The sequence below is a fragment of the Bison bison genome, unplaced genomic scaffold, assembly GCF_000754665.1.
Source record: "Bison bison bison isolate TAMUID 2011002044 unplaced genomic scaffold, Bison_UMD1.0 scf7180017864105, whole genome shotgun sequence".
Lineage (NCBI taxonomy): Eukaryota > Metazoa > Chordata > Mammalia > Artiodactyla > Bovidae > Bison > Bison bison.
This window is the reverse complement of record NW_011494677.1, coordinates 941952-959540: the sequence shown is the minus strand read 5'-3', so window position 1 is coordinate 959540 and position 17589 is coordinate 941952. Positions and strand designations below refer to the sequence as shown.

At 42.9% G+C, this 17589-nt stretch overlaps 1 protein-coding gene across 7 annotated transcripts in view; it reads right to left on the bottom strand.

Moving 5' to 3' along the window:
- The window catches only part of WHSC1L1 (Wolf-Hirschhorn syndrome candidate 1-like 1), a 69992-nt gene that overhangs the window by 6882 nt on the left and 45521 nt on the right, over positions 1-17589 (bottom strand). For 6 of the 7 annotated variants that reach the window (XR_825158.1, XR_825159.1, XR_825160.1 and 3 more), the window contains 8 exons: positions 15799-15955; positions 10972-11174; positions 9845-9957; positions 9020-9289; positions 3684-3800; positions 2044-2185; positions 929-1035; positions 99-303 (listed from right to left, as the gene is read on the bottom strand). Coding sequence is in view for 4 of the 7 variants with exons in the window: in XM_010838767.1 (XP_010837069.1) it covers positions 99-303; positions 929-1035; positions 2044-2185; positions 3684-3800; positions 9020-9289; positions 9845-9957; positions 10972-11174; positions 15799-15955 (1314 nt within the window). In the remaining 3 variants the exon portion in view is untranslated. The remainder of the gene's footprint in view (positions 1-98; positions 304-928; positions 1036-2043; positions 2186-3683; positions 3801-9019; positions 9290-9844; positions 9958-10971; positions 11175-15798; positions 15956-17589) is intronic. The other variant, XM_010838768.1, reaches the window with a different exon arrangement.

Sequence of the window (17589 nt, the reverse complement as noted above, 5' to 3'; positions counted from 1 at the left end):
GTGCACTGAGAGTTGCTTGCTCCAGCCACTTGTCCTCTCCGCTGCCCATCGCATGGCCCACAGGGGGCTGGACGTGGCGGGGGTGGGGAGGTGCTCACCGTAGGGCGGCTGCGGCAGGTTAAGGCAGAGCAGGTGGTAGGCTTTGGAGCAGTCCTTCCTGTCGCACATGACCAGCTCCCCGCCATCCCCACACTGGAAACAGAAATCCTCGTGCAGCTGCTTGGGCTCCGTTTTGATTTTTCGTCGCTTCGGCTTTAGCTTAGCATTTTTGGCCTTTTCTTCAGCTGTGGAGGCACATGCCGACTGGCGGGAAAGAGGGACCATAGTTTTAATGATCACAGCGCATGAAGCGCTACAGAAAAGGAAAATCCTACAACCTCAGGTTCACTTAAATCCATCTGTTGTCTGGTTAGATAAAACTCCAGAAGGGCTTGTCCCGTAACAGAAATGAAAGAAAAACAAGGCTTTATTGGGATTTTCCTGGTGGTCCAGTGGATAAGGCTCTGTGCCCCTACCGCAGGGGGCCTGGGTTCGATCCCTGGTCAGGGACTAGAGTCAACATGTTTTAACTAGAAGAGCCCATGTGCTGCAACAAAGAGCTGGTGCAGCCAAATTAAAAAGAAAAAGAAGGACACTGCTCTATTTTAAAAAACTGTGCTTCATTTTCACTGACTTTTGAATAGGTGCTTTTTCTTCAAAATTGCAAAGACACTGAGATATCATTCACAAACCATAAAATCCACCAATTTAAAGTGTGTAACTGGGTGGCTTTTAGGGTAAGGTGAATTTTTTAAAAATGTTTTTGAAAAGGAGTCTACTAACTTCCAGTTCAATCAGAAATACAAACATGTTCGGAACCTGACAGATGAAACCATCTGGCCCACTGTTCCTGAGACGGTTCTCCAGCAGCGCCCTCCCTACCACTGACCTTCGGGCGCACGCCCAGGAAGCCGCTGCAGTTGTCTGCCCCGCAGTGGCACTCTGTCCTGCCGTTGCCCAAACAGTCCAGGTTGTAATTAAATGTCAGCTCCATCCCTAGGCCACAAGAGAGAGAACCATTCATACTCAAGTCCCGGGGAAGAGAGAAGCCGTCAAAGACACAGCCTCACACTGATAAGAGAGACATGATTCTGATATGAAGACCCTTCCCTCCTCCTTGTTCCACACTGAACACAGTGATGGGGAAAAGGAAAACAAACAAACAAACAAACAAAAGCTAGAAGAAGACGTCCCCATCCACCAATGATTAAAGCAAAAGAAATATTCTGCAAAGGCCACCATAGCCTTTTCACTGAAGTGGTCAAACACTATGATAGAGAGACTGAGAATCTGAAACCTGTGCTCAAGAAAAACAGGCTCTAGTTCAGGCCTCTTTTTCTAAAACTATTTCACACCTAGTGTCCAAGTGAACAATATGACCGTGGAATTGTCACAACCATACCATGTTCAGTAGCTAATGTCTTACATTATGATCAGAAAAAGAGTTCTAAATGCAGGTTTACTATACAAACCGAAGACCCAGGGATTCAAACTAGGAGGTCCAAGCTTCCTCAGCAATCCACAGTGAGTGCTAGAAACACAGTTTAAATCCCTTTCAGTTATGGTACTTCCCTTCCCACCCATTTTTCTAACAAAGGAGAAATTAAGTTCTGCTGTTGTGATGGTGGATGGGTAAGGAAAAATAAAAGCAGTGACTGCTTCAAAAAGCTTTTTATATCTAATTGGGAACAGAATGCTCTTTCGAACTAAAAAACAAAATAAGAAAGCTCCCACAAACAGCCCAAGAAACCAGCTGATGTTAACGCAGGCTCATTACTTTAAATTAAAAAAGAAAACAAAAGTTTAAACATCAGCTTACATTAAACAGACAGCAATCATTTGGAGAACGAATTTGCTTCTACTAATCTCCCTTTTGCAGGATAGAGTTTTACTTCTTAATGACAGATAATTCTAAACACAGCTCTTTATTTTATTTGAATAAATATGTGAGGGTCAAAACTTGAAGAGTGTCCTGGGAGAGGAAGCAAGTTAAGTTCCTTTTACCTGCAGGAATGTCACAAAGAGCAAAAAGCCCAACGCGAACATCTCCATTCACGGTCCACTTTTGGGTTTCACAGTTTGGATTACAACTGTGGTTCATAAAGCGAGAATAATTTCCCTTTGGGCCAGCATCAATGATACGGTCCTTCAGAAAGAAAAGAAAGGAAGAGAGAGCTCCTTTGACATAAAACTGAGCATCAGCGTGTCGGAGAAACCCCCAGCGCAGGCAGGAGCCCCAGGGTAGCGCCAAGCACCGTCAGCCGAGGCCTGACCACCTACAGCTTCACAGATGTGCTCCTGGACGACTGACCGAGTCCTCTTCTCTACATGGAGACCAAGTCAGAGCAAGTAAGACAATGTGAAGTCTGGGTTCTTTTAAAGTTTGCTTCTAGGAACAGACTGCAGATAACGCCACTTAGAATGTCAGCTGGGTGTGGGGCTGAAGGAAAGGTGTTTTCTGAGCAGAGCGTGCTCAGTTAGGATGTTAATTGAGACGGGGATGATGGTGGTTTGCTGCCACCCCTGCTCTGAGCGAGAAGCAGAGCTGGGGGCCAGGGGCGCAGGTGGATGAGAACTTAGGCCACAAAGAGAGAGGGAACAGAAGCGAGACACTTCTCTGCACAAAGACTTGGGAGATTTGGCTGATGGAAAAGCTAGAGTCTGGGATATAATCTTTGTCACTTACATTTACTTATATGAAAGTTCAAGGTATCATAAGAAGCCCAACATTTTGGCTCCCTGAATTTACACTCTGATAATCCGGAAAGGCTCTGGAGGACACAGCCCCCTAGTGTTGTCTGGATGGCTGCAGGGGTCACTGGCAGTGGGGCTGGGAGCTAAGGGGACAGTCGGCAGCCATGAATAAATGGCATTTTATGTTTATACATTATCTGTTTGTGAAAGTGGTAAAACTTTCAGTGACATAACAGTTAAACTAATACTCCTCAGTGATTTCTAGTTCTTTTAATGCTATTCTGATTCAGTTTTAGAGAGAGCCTGGAACATAGGAAACACAGGTACTTCGTTAAGCTGTAACAAGATATTCAACACATCATTTCTCATGGCTGGACCTCAGTTTCTCGTCACCTATAAATCAGAGGACTGTTGGAGAAATTCAATAAAGTAGGTTTTGCAGTGAATGTGCTTCAAGTAACACCCACAGTTGCATGTATTAAATCAGAAGTTTTACTGTCTCTTTTGACAGCATTCATTTTTCCTGACTCATTAAAAAAAAAAAGTCTAAATATACAGAATGATTTATAGTTAGGATTTTTTTGCTAAAGCAGAACTCTCCTGGTGGTTTGTGACTTAGAAGCACAGTGGTGACTCTCTCCCTTGGTGATAACCAAACTGGGGACCAGGTCTTCCAGGACTAAGAGCTGAGGCTCAAACCCGGGTATGTTAACCTTGTTGCTGGTCACCTTCTCATGCACGGCGCTGTGTCACGTGACCTGCGACAATCCCTCACATTTGTATTCTGGTAAAATGAGCATATTACAGCGGGACGCATACTGGCTACCACAGACCATTATGTTTTGCTTGAAATGAAACCAAATTAGAGGAAGGAAACGGAATTCAACCTAAGACTATGAGACTAAACCAAAAAAATCCTTTGTTCTTACCAAAAAAAAAAGCAATTTTACCTTGGTAACAGTTAACATATAAAAATTAGTTACACTGTTCTCGTGGGCTCGCTTGATTCGCAATCTGCATTCTTCCTCATCAATTAATTCGCCGACATATTCATTTACAAATTCACCCTGCAGAGGAGCATGCAACATGCAGAGAAACAATTAGTGTATTGTGTTAGAAAGCATTCCCAAACACCACATGTGTAACCCAAGAGAATTAACCCAAAACCTTCCTGGAAACAGAATGACGATACAAAGGAAGACCAGAAAACTGACACTGGGACAAGATTTTGAGGATTTCACAAGCACTTGTTTGTGTGCATGTGTGTTGTTATGTGTACACACGTGCGTTTCCGGAGTTCTACCAGGTGGGCAGTTAGGCAGCCACCACCACAGTCATGTCAACACAGAGGCCCAGAACCGCTCCTTCACAACCCTGCCCATCCTCCGTCCCTCATTTGTTCTCCAACTCCATCGTTTTCTCCTTAATTATATTTTATGGAAGTTTAGTTGACTTACAACGTTGTGTTAATTTCTGACGTGCTACAGACTGATTCAGTTATACATACACACAGACTCTTTTTTTATATCCTTCTCTATTATGGTTTATCATGGGATATTGAATATAGTTCCCAGGGCTAAACAGTAGGACCTTCCCAACCCTATAGTTTTATCATTTTGAGGGTGTGCTATAAATGGAATCACAATATGTAACCTTTAGAGATTGGCTTTTTAAAGAAAAACTAAGCTTAATTCCCTTGAGATCTAGCCAAGCTGTTGTGGGTATCAATAGTTTATTGTTTCATTACTGCTGAGTAACAAATAAAGCTTTTATTACCAAATAAAGATGCTGTGAACATTTTGATAAAGTTTATATGTAGACAAAGGTTTTCATTTCTCTGGGATAAATGCTGGGTCATATGGTGAGCATATGTTTAATTTTTTAGAAAACTGCCAAGCTATTTCCCAGAGTGGCGGGATCATTTTGAGTTCCCACCACACACTCCCCATGTATGAGAGCGCCGGCCTCCCCACGTCCTCGTCAGCATGTGGTATGTGTGCGCTCAGTCGTGTCTGACTCTTTGTGACCCCGTGGACTGTAGCCCACCAGGCTCCTCTGTCCATGGGATTCTCCAGGAAAGAATACTGGAGTGGGTTGCTATTCCCTTCTCCAGGGGATCTTCCCCACCCAGGGATCGAACCAGGGTCTGCTGCATTGCAGGTAGATTCTTTACCAGGTGAGCTACTAGGGAAGCCCATGGGATAGTCACTGTTTTTCATTCTGCTGTTCTAATAGGTATGTACTAATAAGCTCCTTTTTAAAATAAGCGTAAATACCGTACATTCAACCTCTCATGTTTATAAATGCATAATCATGAATCACCCTTTCACCTCGAAGACTTGGCTGATTCAATCTAGGGCAACAACATTAACTATAGGATTTCTTGGTGTTAAAAATACATTTCCGAGGCAGAGAAATGTCTTCAGGAAGTAAATTAATATGTATTTGCTATTGTTTTTACTAGACCCGTGTTCCTCCCCCAGCCCCCAACCCAAGTTCTCACCAGCCGTGCTCACCGCTCATTGCTCAGTATCACAGAACCGAGAGCATCAGTCATCTAAAGAGAAGCGCTGTAGTCTTTTCTGATTCTGATGAGTCATTAAAAGCATAAGCCAATGTCCTTACGTATGGATACTTAGGTTTTTCCCACCGATAAAAAGACTTTTCCCACCGATAAAAAGACGAAACTGTGACTTTGGCATGAGAGAAGGGAGATGGTGGGTCAGCCTGGGCGTCCGGCCGGCTGGCTGGCCACAGGGGACATGGGCGAGGGCCCGTCTGCTTCAAGCAGCTACAGCTCCTCTCGGCTGGGCCTGGTCAACACACAAGCGCGCTTCTGGGGGCTTCTCTCCCCCGTTGTAACCGATGGGACAGGTTCCGACAGGGAGCCGCGTTTCCCCTCCGCCTGAGACGCCGAGACAGGACAGCTCTGCACGGGCACGTACTGTGCGCAGTCGGCCCTGAATGGCTTTCCCTCCACGCGGTCCGGACTTGGGCCTTGGCCGCTGAGAACACCTGGCCTGGCCGCGGTCTCGCCGCCCTCCCAGGTGGGTCTCATCGCATCCTGGCTGCACTGCCACCTGGTGTCACCTTACTTTATGGCGAGTTTTCTGGACTGAAGACCGAGCAGGGGGTTCAGACCAAATCAGCTCCACTTTACCTGCCTGACACGCTTGAGATTCAAGTCAAGGCTTCATTTGAAGAAAGGGTTCTGTGGCTTTTAAAGGTCTGAAACCATGTGTTATGGTTTCTATTTACTATTCTATGAAAACTGGTGAATACTGAAAAAAAGTGCTGATATCAAACGAGGTATGTTAAGTCTTGTCAACTCGATATGGTTGTGAATACATCTGTCTAGTTATTTTGTAAAAGAAATATTTTAGGCATCTAAAAAGCGACAAATCTTTAGCCTCAAGGAGTTGCTTACTGGACTTAAAACCATTAACTGTGAATTCAATTGTGGTTAAAAGTAACAAAATAAAGAACTTTTAAGCAGGCAAAAATCTGGAACTTCTCTGGCGGTCCAGTGGTTACAACTCCACGTTACCAATGAAGGAGGCTCAGGTTTGATCCCTGGTCGGGAAACTAAGATCTCCCATGCCGTGAGGCATGGCCAAAAATAAAGAAATAAATAAATTTTAAAATGCTAGAAATCTATCCTTAAAGGCAACAGCAAAAGGACAGTTTAATTTAGTATTTAATATAATTTTTTTTAGGGCTTCCCCAGTGACTCAGTGGTAAAGAATCTGCCTGCAATGCAGGAGCCGTGGGAGATGTGGGTCAGATCCCTGGGTTGGGAAATCCCCTGGAGGAGGAGGGCATGGCAGCCTACTCCAGTACTGGTACCTGGAGAAGCCCATGGACAAAGGAGCCTAGCGGGCTACAGTCCATAGGGTCACAAAGAGTCAGATACGACTGAAGCGACTTAGCACGCACACATGTTTTTAATTTCTAAGAAAGAAACCACTTCATAACAGGGTCCTTTGTTTAAGTCTGGCACACGTTTTTAGGAATCTGTTTTGTGTGAAAAGAAGGGGACTGATGGTGTACTTCAGTCTCCCATTGGGCTCCTGTCTCTGAGTGTACCCAAGCCTTCTCCACATTGCTACAGTCTTTTTGACTATGCTGTTCAGGGACTGTGTATGTTCAGCTCTTTTGTAAATGACCAATTGTCTTCTACTAGCAATTCCCTTTAGTAGGTGCTAAAGGGCAGAATAATCCTGACTGTTTTCTTCTCTTTTGATTATATCATTAACTTAGTAACTTAGAACATGGTTTAGAATAAATATAACTACTATTAAAAGGTGTCAACACCATATTAAACTTCAGGATGGCTCCACAAACTCCCCTGAAACCATAAGTAAAAACCTGCAAGTGATATGCAGGGCATTAAAGTAGTATCAAAATGTGTGCATTATATGGTGACATTTAAAAAAATATTTATCTGACTGCGTCGGGTCGTAGTTGTGGCATGGCAGTCCTCGTTGCGTCATGTGGGAGCTTCTGTTGCAGCACATGGACTCTAGCTGCGGCAGTGGGCTCAGCAGTGGTGACAGGGGCTTAGCTGCTCCATAGCATGCGGAATCCTAGTTCCCAGACCAGGGATCGAACCCCTGTCCCCTGTACTGCAAGGTGGATTCTTAACCACTGGACCACCAGGGAAGTCCCTATATGATGACACTTTAAATGCAGATGGCCTTTGACCAAGCAACCCAATCCACACAGCCACTGAGCTGGCGAATCCTGCAGGTGCTACCTTCGAAATGTCAGAAGTCCAACCACTTCTTTCCTGCTCAACTATAGCCCCGGTTAGGCCACACAGCCTGGACGATCATGGTCTCCTTTTATTAACCTCTTTCCGTTTGTGTGTAGTAACTGCAGAGAAAAAGTTCTAACAGGCTACACACCAACTTAAGAACAATGGTCTTCTCTGGTGTGGAGGGCAGGAATTGGGGAATTTCACTCTTTATTATCTTTTTTGTATTGTTTGAATTTCTGTTCTATGTTATACAGCATTTCATTATAAAGGTGATTTTTTTTTTTAAGGCAGAAAAATGCCAAGAGTAATTTTAAATTCCTATTAGGCCCATCTTCTCTCAGAGAACATGGCTGTAAGTTGTACACATCAGAAGGTGATGGTGGGGACTAGGTGGAGAAGACAAACTTTTTAAAAAACAGATTATTTAGGCCTGTCACCAATATTTCAGTTGACACTCATTGTAACAAGGACCCTGGAAGATTCTCAGGGTCTCTAAAGGTTAAGAGCCACTGTGTGAATAGTAGGATTTATTGGTGATTTTCAATTGAGTTATTTGGATTAAAATATTTTCCACAATGGGCACACATTTCCTGTGTTAAACAAAGAGACTGCTTTGAAGAATTACCTCAAAGTATAAGAATGAAGATAATTTATAAGTATTAAAGATCTCAACTTTTTCTAGCTGCTCTGTATATATGATCTAATTTGAGACTAGCCACAACTCTTTCACATGTAGGGCAGGGTTTATTATATCCATTTTAGAGATAGAGGAATTGAGGCTCAGAGAGGTTAAGTCAGCAGTCCTCATCCTTTTTGGCACCAGGGACTGGATTCATGGAATACAATTTTTCCATGGATGGGGGAGGGGGGATGATTTCGGGATGATTTAAGTGCATTACATTTCATTGTGCACTTTATTTCTAGTATTATTACATCAGTTCCACCTCAGATCAGGCATTAGATCCCAGAGGTTGGAGACCCCTGGGTTAAGTGACTTGACTGGGGCTTCATGGTTAATTACAATGTTGGAGCAAAGTCCTGGGTTTGCTAGTTTCTGTCCAGTATGTTCTTAACTTCACTATTTTTCCTTTTACCTATGTTAAATCTAGTTTGCTTAACAAGTAAAAAATATTTCAGATAGAATGACCAATATCCCTTCTCCTTCTTATGACTGATCACAGGAAAAGTGAAAGTCACTCAGTCGTGTCCGACTCTTTGGGACCCCATGGACTGCAGTGCGCCAGGCTCCTCTGTCCATGGGATTCTCCAGGCAAGAATACTGGAGTGGGTAGCCATTCCGGTCTCCAGGGGATCTTCCCAACCCAGCGGTCAAACGTGGATCGCACTGCAGGCAGATTCTTTACCATCTGCTCTTCTAACCATTTCTTACTTGCTCCAGAAGTACCAAACTCTCAACCTGAGAAGTTTCAGAATTGTGGAATGAATCCCTGTGTACTGAATCCTTACTGACACACTCTGAGAGGCACGGGTCCTGGTCTGACCCACTGCCGCCCCGCCCCGTGCTACCTTCTTGATGCTCCTCTTGGTCCGGAGGCCCCAGCCCCTCCGCTCGGTCCTGATGACCTCTGCGTCCGGGTAGAGCCTCTTGGTGAAGCACTGGTTCTGGCAGCGCTCCCCCGCCGGGCACACCTGGGGGTGACACTCATACTGCAGCATCCGGTTCAGGCACTCGGACTCCAAGCCACAAGGGTTCTCGTCGGCCGGCTTGCAGTTGCAGCGGGGAATCTCCGACAGATCTGCCACCTGGATCTGTACCTTTCCTATCACTTTGTTGGCCTGGCAACAAAATCACAAGTGGGAGGGAGGAATCTGAACAGGACATCGGAGACACCCAGGCCCGCCTGGCCCCGCTACTGCCTGTGGGGTGACCCTGAGAAAGGATTTCCCCAGTTGAGTAAGCTGAGATTAACAGCTGCCTCTCTTAAGTTGACAAAAATACCAAAACCTGACGCGAGTCCTCATTTATCCTGTGTCTTTCCCCTCCTATCAGTTGATGACCATTTCATAAAGTTGAAAACAGCTCTGGGCTCTCTGGAAGAAAGGGGCTAAATCCCTATATTCTTGCTGGTTACAGGACAGGCTGAGGAGCAAGCACAGAAATTCCCATCAAACGTGTTGTTCCTCAGTATGAGGGGCTCACTCGTCAAAGTCCTCGCCCTCCCGGCGCAGCAGCCTCGGCTCCCAGCGGATGCTCCAGCAGAAGCTTGTTCTGCACAGACTGAGCTGTAATCAGCATAAAGTTTTTACAAGCCAGTCGGGGCCTTCTAACTACTAAGAGAGCAGTTTCACCTTGTCTGTCAAATACCAGCATTTTCGTGGGTGAAGACTCACTTTGATGTGTTTGTATGGAGGGGGTTTTCTTGAGCTTTTTTCAATCTCCAGTGCTTCTTTACTTTCTCTTTGTGCTTTCAACTCTTGGAAACGTTTTGCAGCTTCTTCCAACGCTGCCAATAAGACCGGACAAAGCATAAAAACACCCCACACCAAATAAACAAAAAGAGTTGTTATTACCCTGCCTTCCCCATGCACGAAATGGGACCTGAGGTTTTCTTTTTAAAATTATGTCCTGGAAGTAACCATTTACCACCAGGATAGAGTAACACTGAAATGGGATATAATTCATCTGCAGCTGAACACTGACTGCTCTGTGCAAGCTGCCACCATGGAAAAGAGGCCCCCCTTCAATGGTCAGGGGTTTCCACAGGAACCTGACAGCAGCTTTTACCTTGTACCAGATTTAAATTCACTTCACTCTGCCCCAGAAAGCTAAACTTCCCGTCAACTTGTTGCAAAAACAGCTGTTAAGACTTAGAGAACAAATTTATGGCTGCCAGGGGGTGGGGAAACAGTTCTGGAGTGTGGGATGGAGACGAACACACAGCTATATTTAAAATGGATAACCAACCAGGACCTCCTGCATAGCTCAGGGAACTCTGCTCAAGGTTATGTGACAGCCCGGATGGGAGGGGAATTTGGGGGAGAATGGACACGTGGATATGTACGGCTGAGTCCCTTTGCTATTCACCTGAAACCATCACAACCTTGTTTGTAGATGGGATTTACCTCAATACACAGCAAAAAAAAGTTTAACAAAATTAGACAGCAAAAAATTTTACAGAAAACAGCTGTAAGGCTCTTCATGGGAAGTGCTGACTACTCTTCTGTGGCAAAGGTGCTTCACTTAATTAAGGAGACTCTGCGTTCCCAGATAAATCTCCACGTCTGTAGTAAGATCACTGAGAAAACTTCTTTCACACACACAGCACAGTCTACTCCACTGAACAGGTTTTTCTGAGTGATTGGATTGTGAGGTGGTTCTAACGTGACTGGAAACTATGGACGCCAGGTCATAACACCTGGTGAAACTCCCTACCGGCACGTGTCCTCCATGAGTGAGGCGTGCGGACAGATCAACAGGAGCGTCAGTTCTGAGCCACGGTGAATGGCGTCCAACGTACCTTTTTTGAAGGTCTTGTTAATACTGGTCTGTCCATCGGCAAAGCTTTTGTCTCCTTCGACGTAAGGGAACACTCTGCCCTGGTGGACCCAGTAGTAGTCGTGAGAGCCGAAGAAGAACACGGGGAAGTCGCCCAGGTCATGCTTGAGGCCCTGGATGTTCAGCGGCACAGACCGGGGGTTGCAGATCTCGGCCGGCCACCATCTGAAAGCGGAGGATGGAGAGTTGCGCTATGCTTTACACGGCTGGCGGGAGCCGAAAGACACAGGTTTCGTACTGTGTAATTTTCATTGCAAATCTAAGGACACAGAACACCTCGCTTACCTTTAATCCTGCCCAAAGCACACGTCATTTAACAACATACTGATGAATGAATTAATGCGTGAAATGGTGAACACAGACTAAACAAACTAGGCCCTAAACACCCGATCTGATTTCTTCCTTAAATATTAATATTTGATATTTATAAAAGTATACATAAGAATAAAGCACACTAATAACGTTAACAGTGAACCTACAATACAACTTAAGAATTAGAATTGGCCAGTAAAATATTCCAAACCAGATTTCAGTCCTGGAAAAGTCACATTTTTCTCCAAATGTGACATTCTTAATTCCAAGATTGTCTTTCAAACTACAGAAGTTTATTCCTGGCAGTCAAGGGAATCCTTTGAGAATAAACTGATGCTAATCAGAATAAACTCTTGGGAGAATGCCTGCTCCCATTCAAACTGGCATTTTCTGACTCTCTAGTCAACCAGGATAAAATATTTTCTGGCCAAATGTACTAGGCTTTTATCAGTGTGTATTTCAGAATCTAATTCATCTTAGATCATAATAGATGTGAGATTTGGGACAGGCCTGAAAAAAACCATGCTTCACGTGATGACTGGTCCACAGTGATCATTGGGGGAGCCACCTGCGAGGTGCGCTGGAAGATTTCCTGCAACTGGGCAGGTCGGGAACTGAGGGGGGTCCCCGTAGTACATTCGATCGTTGATACCAACAGTAGGTGCACACAGACGTAATGTTTTTCAGTCGCATTTTACACATGCCTCATAAAACCATTTACTTGATGAACAATGAATGGCATTATTGGGAAGATAAGTGATGAACATGCTTCACCTAAAAGCACCCCATGTTCACCTGTGGGTTAATTAAAACGTGGGTAGAAGCCTGTGTTCAAATTGCTAAAAACAACACTATTCTGTGTAATCAGTATTTGGTTCCTCTCAAAGCAGGCTGGGCAGTGGTTGTATTTCTGATTCGTGTTAAGGCCACATGTGGGGTGCGTGTGGTAACCACACACACTGGCTCAGACAGACGGGGGTATGATTTCTGCCATCCTTGTTCCAGGCCCACGTCTCCCCCAGGAAGTCTCACATCAGAATAACTAGTCATTGAAAAGAAAGTTTCATGGGGCCCAGAGAGGTCTGATTGAAAAAAATACATTACGAATTAGTCCATGGACATAAAATCAGGCAGATAAAATGTCACTGGCCTGTGAAGCTCTGCTTTGGGCCTAACTTTAACTATATATGGTGATGGATGTTAACTAGATTTATTGTGGTGATTGTTTTGTGATGTACACAAATGTCGAGTCATCATACTGTATACCTGAAACTAACATAATGTCAATTATATTTTTTTTAAAGACAAAAGAAAGTTTTAAAAAGGAAACATTCTGAAATTTATCTGAAGGCCTTGGGGCTTCCCTGGTGGCTCAGTGATAAAGAATCCACCTGTCAATGCAGGAGATGAGGGCTTGATGCAGGAGACGATCCTGGGTTGGGAAGAACCCCTGGAGAGGAAAATGGCAACTGACTCCAGTATTCTTGCCTGGGAAATCCCATGGACAGAGAAGCCTGGCAGGCTACAGTGCATAGTGTTGCAAGAGTCAGAGACAACTTAGTGACTAAACAACAACAAAGCCTTTTTACTATTTCTGATATTTCTATCCGGGAATATCTTATCTATTATTCGTCAAACCTGTATCTATCCCCTCCTGGAAAATATATATATTTTTAATTATAAAAGTTCTGTGTGCCAGTCAGAATCACCATCATTAAAAAGTCTGCAAATAACAAATGCTGGTCGGGGTGTGAGGCAAAGGGAACCCTCCTCCACTGTTGCTGGGAATGTAGTTGGTATGGTTACTAGGGAGAACAGTACAGAGGGTGCTCAGAAAACTAAAAACAGAACTACAACATGAGCCAGCGACCCCACTGCTGGACACAGACCTGGACAAAACCAGGATTCAAGAAGACGTGCGCACCCTGTGTTCACAGCAGCAGCATTTACAAAACAACCTAGTTGTCCACCGACAGATGAGCGAGTAAAGAGGATGCGGTGCGTCTACACAGTGGAGCACGACTCAGCCATAAACAAGAACGAAAAATGCCACTCGCAGCAGCATGGACGCATCTAGAGACTATCATACTAAGTGAAGGAAGTCAGAGAAAGACCAGTACATACGGCATCACTTCTATGTGGAATCTAAAACATGGCACAAAGGAACTTATCTACAAAACACAGACAGACTCCCAGAGAAAGCAGACCTGTGGTTGCCAAGGGGATGGAGGGAGAGGGGAGGACTGGGAGCCTGGGGTTAACAGATGCAAACTGTTACGTAGAGAATGGATAAACAACAAGGTCTTCCTGTAGAGCACAGGAAACTATATCCAATCCCCTGTGATAAACCATAAAAGAATATAAAAAAGAATGTATGTATGTATGTAACTGAGTCAGTCTGCTGTAACAGCAGAAATTAGCACAACACTATAACTACACTTCAATTAAAAAAGGACATACCTTTAAAATTATTAAATGTAGTTGTATACACACACACAAAAATGCAGTTTCTTTTAAAAATTAAAACAACGCAGAAATGTGTAACAGAAAAGCTGAATACGCTTCCTCCTTATAATCTCATGCCTCAGACTATTAACGTTAGATGTTTTTTCCAGGTAATAATACAAATGTATTATATCGCAAGCTCCAATTTTTACAAGTTGTATACGTATACGGAGAGATAACCTATGTACTATTTAACGTGCTTCCTGAGGTTAACTGTACACTGAGGCCATTTCCCATGTTACCGTGAGCATTACCCTTCTTCTGTCTTCTAGGCATCCTGCAATATGGATTGACACATCGCCTACTGACTGGCCATCTGGATTCCTTCTGCACCTAGAAGCACCACTGCAATGAGCATCCCTACAGGACAAGTTTGCCCGCGTGTCCAGTGTCTCTCCTTAGATTCACTCCTTGAAGGGGAAGTGCGGGGTCCAGGGGTGCACAGTTCAGCTCTGTCACATGATGCCTTTCTTGTGCAGGAGCCCTTGTCTCTCCAGGCCCACCTGAGCTGCAGAATTAGTATTCTTAAATCTCTGCCAGCCTGTTAATTGAAAATAAACTTTGTTTTTTTATGTACATTTTATTTTTAGTGAGGCAGGGCACTTTTCACATGTTTATTTTCCACTTGCTCTTCTTCTGCAAACTGGCTCTTTCTCTGCTCCTTTTTCCTTCAGGAAGGTATTTTTCTTTTCTTACTGAGAGTAGACGAGTACACCTGGTTTGATATTTGCCTTTTAAAATTTATATCTTTTGCTGTAAAGTGGAAAATTATTTATATAGTCAAAGTGTCCATTTTTAAAAAAAAGAACATGGAAGTTTCCTGTCATTTGTTAAAAAAATTGGTTGGAGGGGAGCTTCTCAATGCCCCTCATATCAGCTAAAAATGAAGTTTTTAAGGTTAAATAGGTAAGCAAGCAGTTTATTTAAAACAGAGAAAATGACAGAACTCTTGTTTAAAAAAATTACAGCATGTTTGAAATTCTATGGAAACATATTTAGGATTCTAACTGAAAAGCAGAACTTCACTGTGTTCTTTTGAATAGCATCCATTTTCTTAGTAAAATATAAGCATATACCTCAAAATGTAGAATGTAAAATTTTAAAAACATATCACTATCCTTTTGCGTGAAGATTTGTTAAAAATAGGCTTCTTTTTTTTTTTTAAAAAGAAAAATTTTCGGCCGCAGACTGGTGTCCTGCGCGTCCCCGGGTGTCCGCCGCTGCTCGGCTGGCTGCAAACTCCTGCCGCAGGGCCCGGGCAAAGGCCCTGCCCACCACCTGCACACCCATCACAATGATCTGGGCCAGGTACTTGGCCATGGCGACCACTCAGGTTCGGGGGTCCGACTTCCTGGCCCCGAGGCCCCGGCTCAAGGGCGGTCCAAAAATAGGCTTCTTAAGAGGAGAAAGATTTAATAAAATAATGGCACCCATGCATACTTCTTGCTTCATTCCCTTAAGAACTAAAGGCTCCTAATGAAATACCTCTCTCCCTAAAGTCTAAAAAGCTCCCTCTTTGCACACAGTTTAGAGCTTCTAGCTAGAACTATAATAAAACAGATTTTGGGTCAGAAAGAGTTATTTTGGCCAGAATATAAACTGTTAACTTCACTAGAAACCAGGAATGAACATAAATCTAATTAGAATGCAAAAAGAAAAAAGTCTTCCCCACTATCCATATGAAACCTTTTATTCCAAATCCTATTAGTACCATAGTTCATTAGGATAAAATAACTTTCAGAACTTAAAAACAAAAGTCAATCAACCAAAAAAAAAGGGGGGGTGTGTGGGGGAATCTAACCACCACTAACCTTCCCAGTCTTCTAAAAACCCAGACTAAAAATGTTTTTCTTTCTTTTTCTGAGGAAGTGGCTGTGCTGTGTGTTGTACCTGTTTCCTGGCCACGCTTGTACAGACTGTGAACTACTCAACAGTGATTGAATACTTCCTCTTTGTCCTTGGAAAAACTTGCCTGTAATTTCCCAATTTGGCCCAAACAATCTGCTTGTAATGCAGCTTCTTGCCAGCCTTGCAATCATTGCAGTTCCAGCAGCCTTCGGGCGTCTCTATGCTCAGGCACTCCGGGTGGAAGGAGGCTGGACACGACTCGCAGCAGAGCAGTCGTCCACCTTGAAACAAACAAATAGTCTTAATAACTAAGAAGAGAGGAAAGAGAGAGACAAGAAAGTTATCTTTTCAGTTAAATGTGATTCAGATTGAGAGAAATTAACAAAGGGATTGAGTTATATAGTGATGGATTAAAATACAAGACAATAAACAGACTTAGCTACTTCAGTCCTTCCTAGGGAGGGCTTCAGTGGCCAGAAACTCAGAGCATGTGAGGAACTGTGAGTAGGAAAAATATGACTCTTCACCCCTCTGAAATGAGGACTAATGAGGCATTGGTTTAGCTGGGGGTTAAGACTCTTAACATATGACAAATAGGTGCATAAAATCTTTAGCCTTGAGTAGATGTGAGAACAGATTTTCAGAAAAATATGTACTCTTTTTTTCTCCTTGAGAGCTAAGAAAGTAAACAATGGTCAGCTTTGTATTTTAATCCAGTGGCACAGCTAACTAAATCCCTTTATAACAATATTAGCGAGAATGAAAATAGCCAATAGGCTGACCACTACTTTTTTCTTCACTTGTAAGAATACAAAAAAGCAAAAGGATCTTGAATTTGTGATTACATTATCATTACCTTTTCAGGAAAGACAAAGAAAGTCAAACAGGCTATATAGCAGTGGTTTACAACTTTTTCATCACCAAGGATCCCCTTTCCCTTTCCCATGGACTCATATTTTCAAATATTTTATCAACCAAAAAGCCCACCAAAACAAAAAAAACATTTAAAAAGCCACAATAATTTTTATGTTTTAATTAACTACAGAAATATCTAATAGCCAACTGGAGCTTCAGATCCCAGTAACAAAACTAGTCTTATCATATTAAATTGTTAAAAATCATAGCCAAATACAGAGAAACTCATGCAACTGTATTTTGCACAAATGGCTGATTCTGTTAGACTTTCTGAAATATTAAACATAGTTCAAAATTTTGTTTGTAATATTTTCTGACATCATATCGAGAACCACTGCTTTATAGCATGAAAGAAGCATCAGGTAGAATCAAGAATAACATACAAGGAGATCTCTTTAAGTAGCCTAGCAAAATCCTCTCCTTTTAAAAACAAAATGATCTCTGTATTAAGACAAAAACAGGTGCAGCAAATGAAACAATATTATTTTTAAATGCAAAAAATTAAAGAAATTTGAGGGGAGATTAGGTATTTCAACAAGTGACAGAGAAGAATGTTAATCACTGAAGATGAAATACAATAAAGACATTTACTGTAAAAAAAAAAAAAATCATTTTTTCATTGGAAAACCAAGTCTATAACCCATGAGTGTACTGAGATTTAAAGTCTTGTAAGCAAAAGGTTAAGAGCCCACTATACAACTTTATCAAATTATATGCTCCAACCTTTTGAGTGTTTGCTATCAATTTTCCAGAAAATCTTGTCTTCCTGTAGACTTTCAAACTTCTAACTAATTAACATAAAAACAAAAAGAAAATCCATGTACAATCAGTGATGAATTAAATTACTATATTTCCTCTGCTTAAAAGCTTTTACTTCCATCATTTGGATTTTCCCCTTTGTCTGAAGATCTCAATGTGGATTAATTGTTTCAATTCTCCAACCTAGAGATTAGCTGCCTGAGTGGTCTCAGCCTAGGTAGGGAATTCTTCTGTAAGTTTA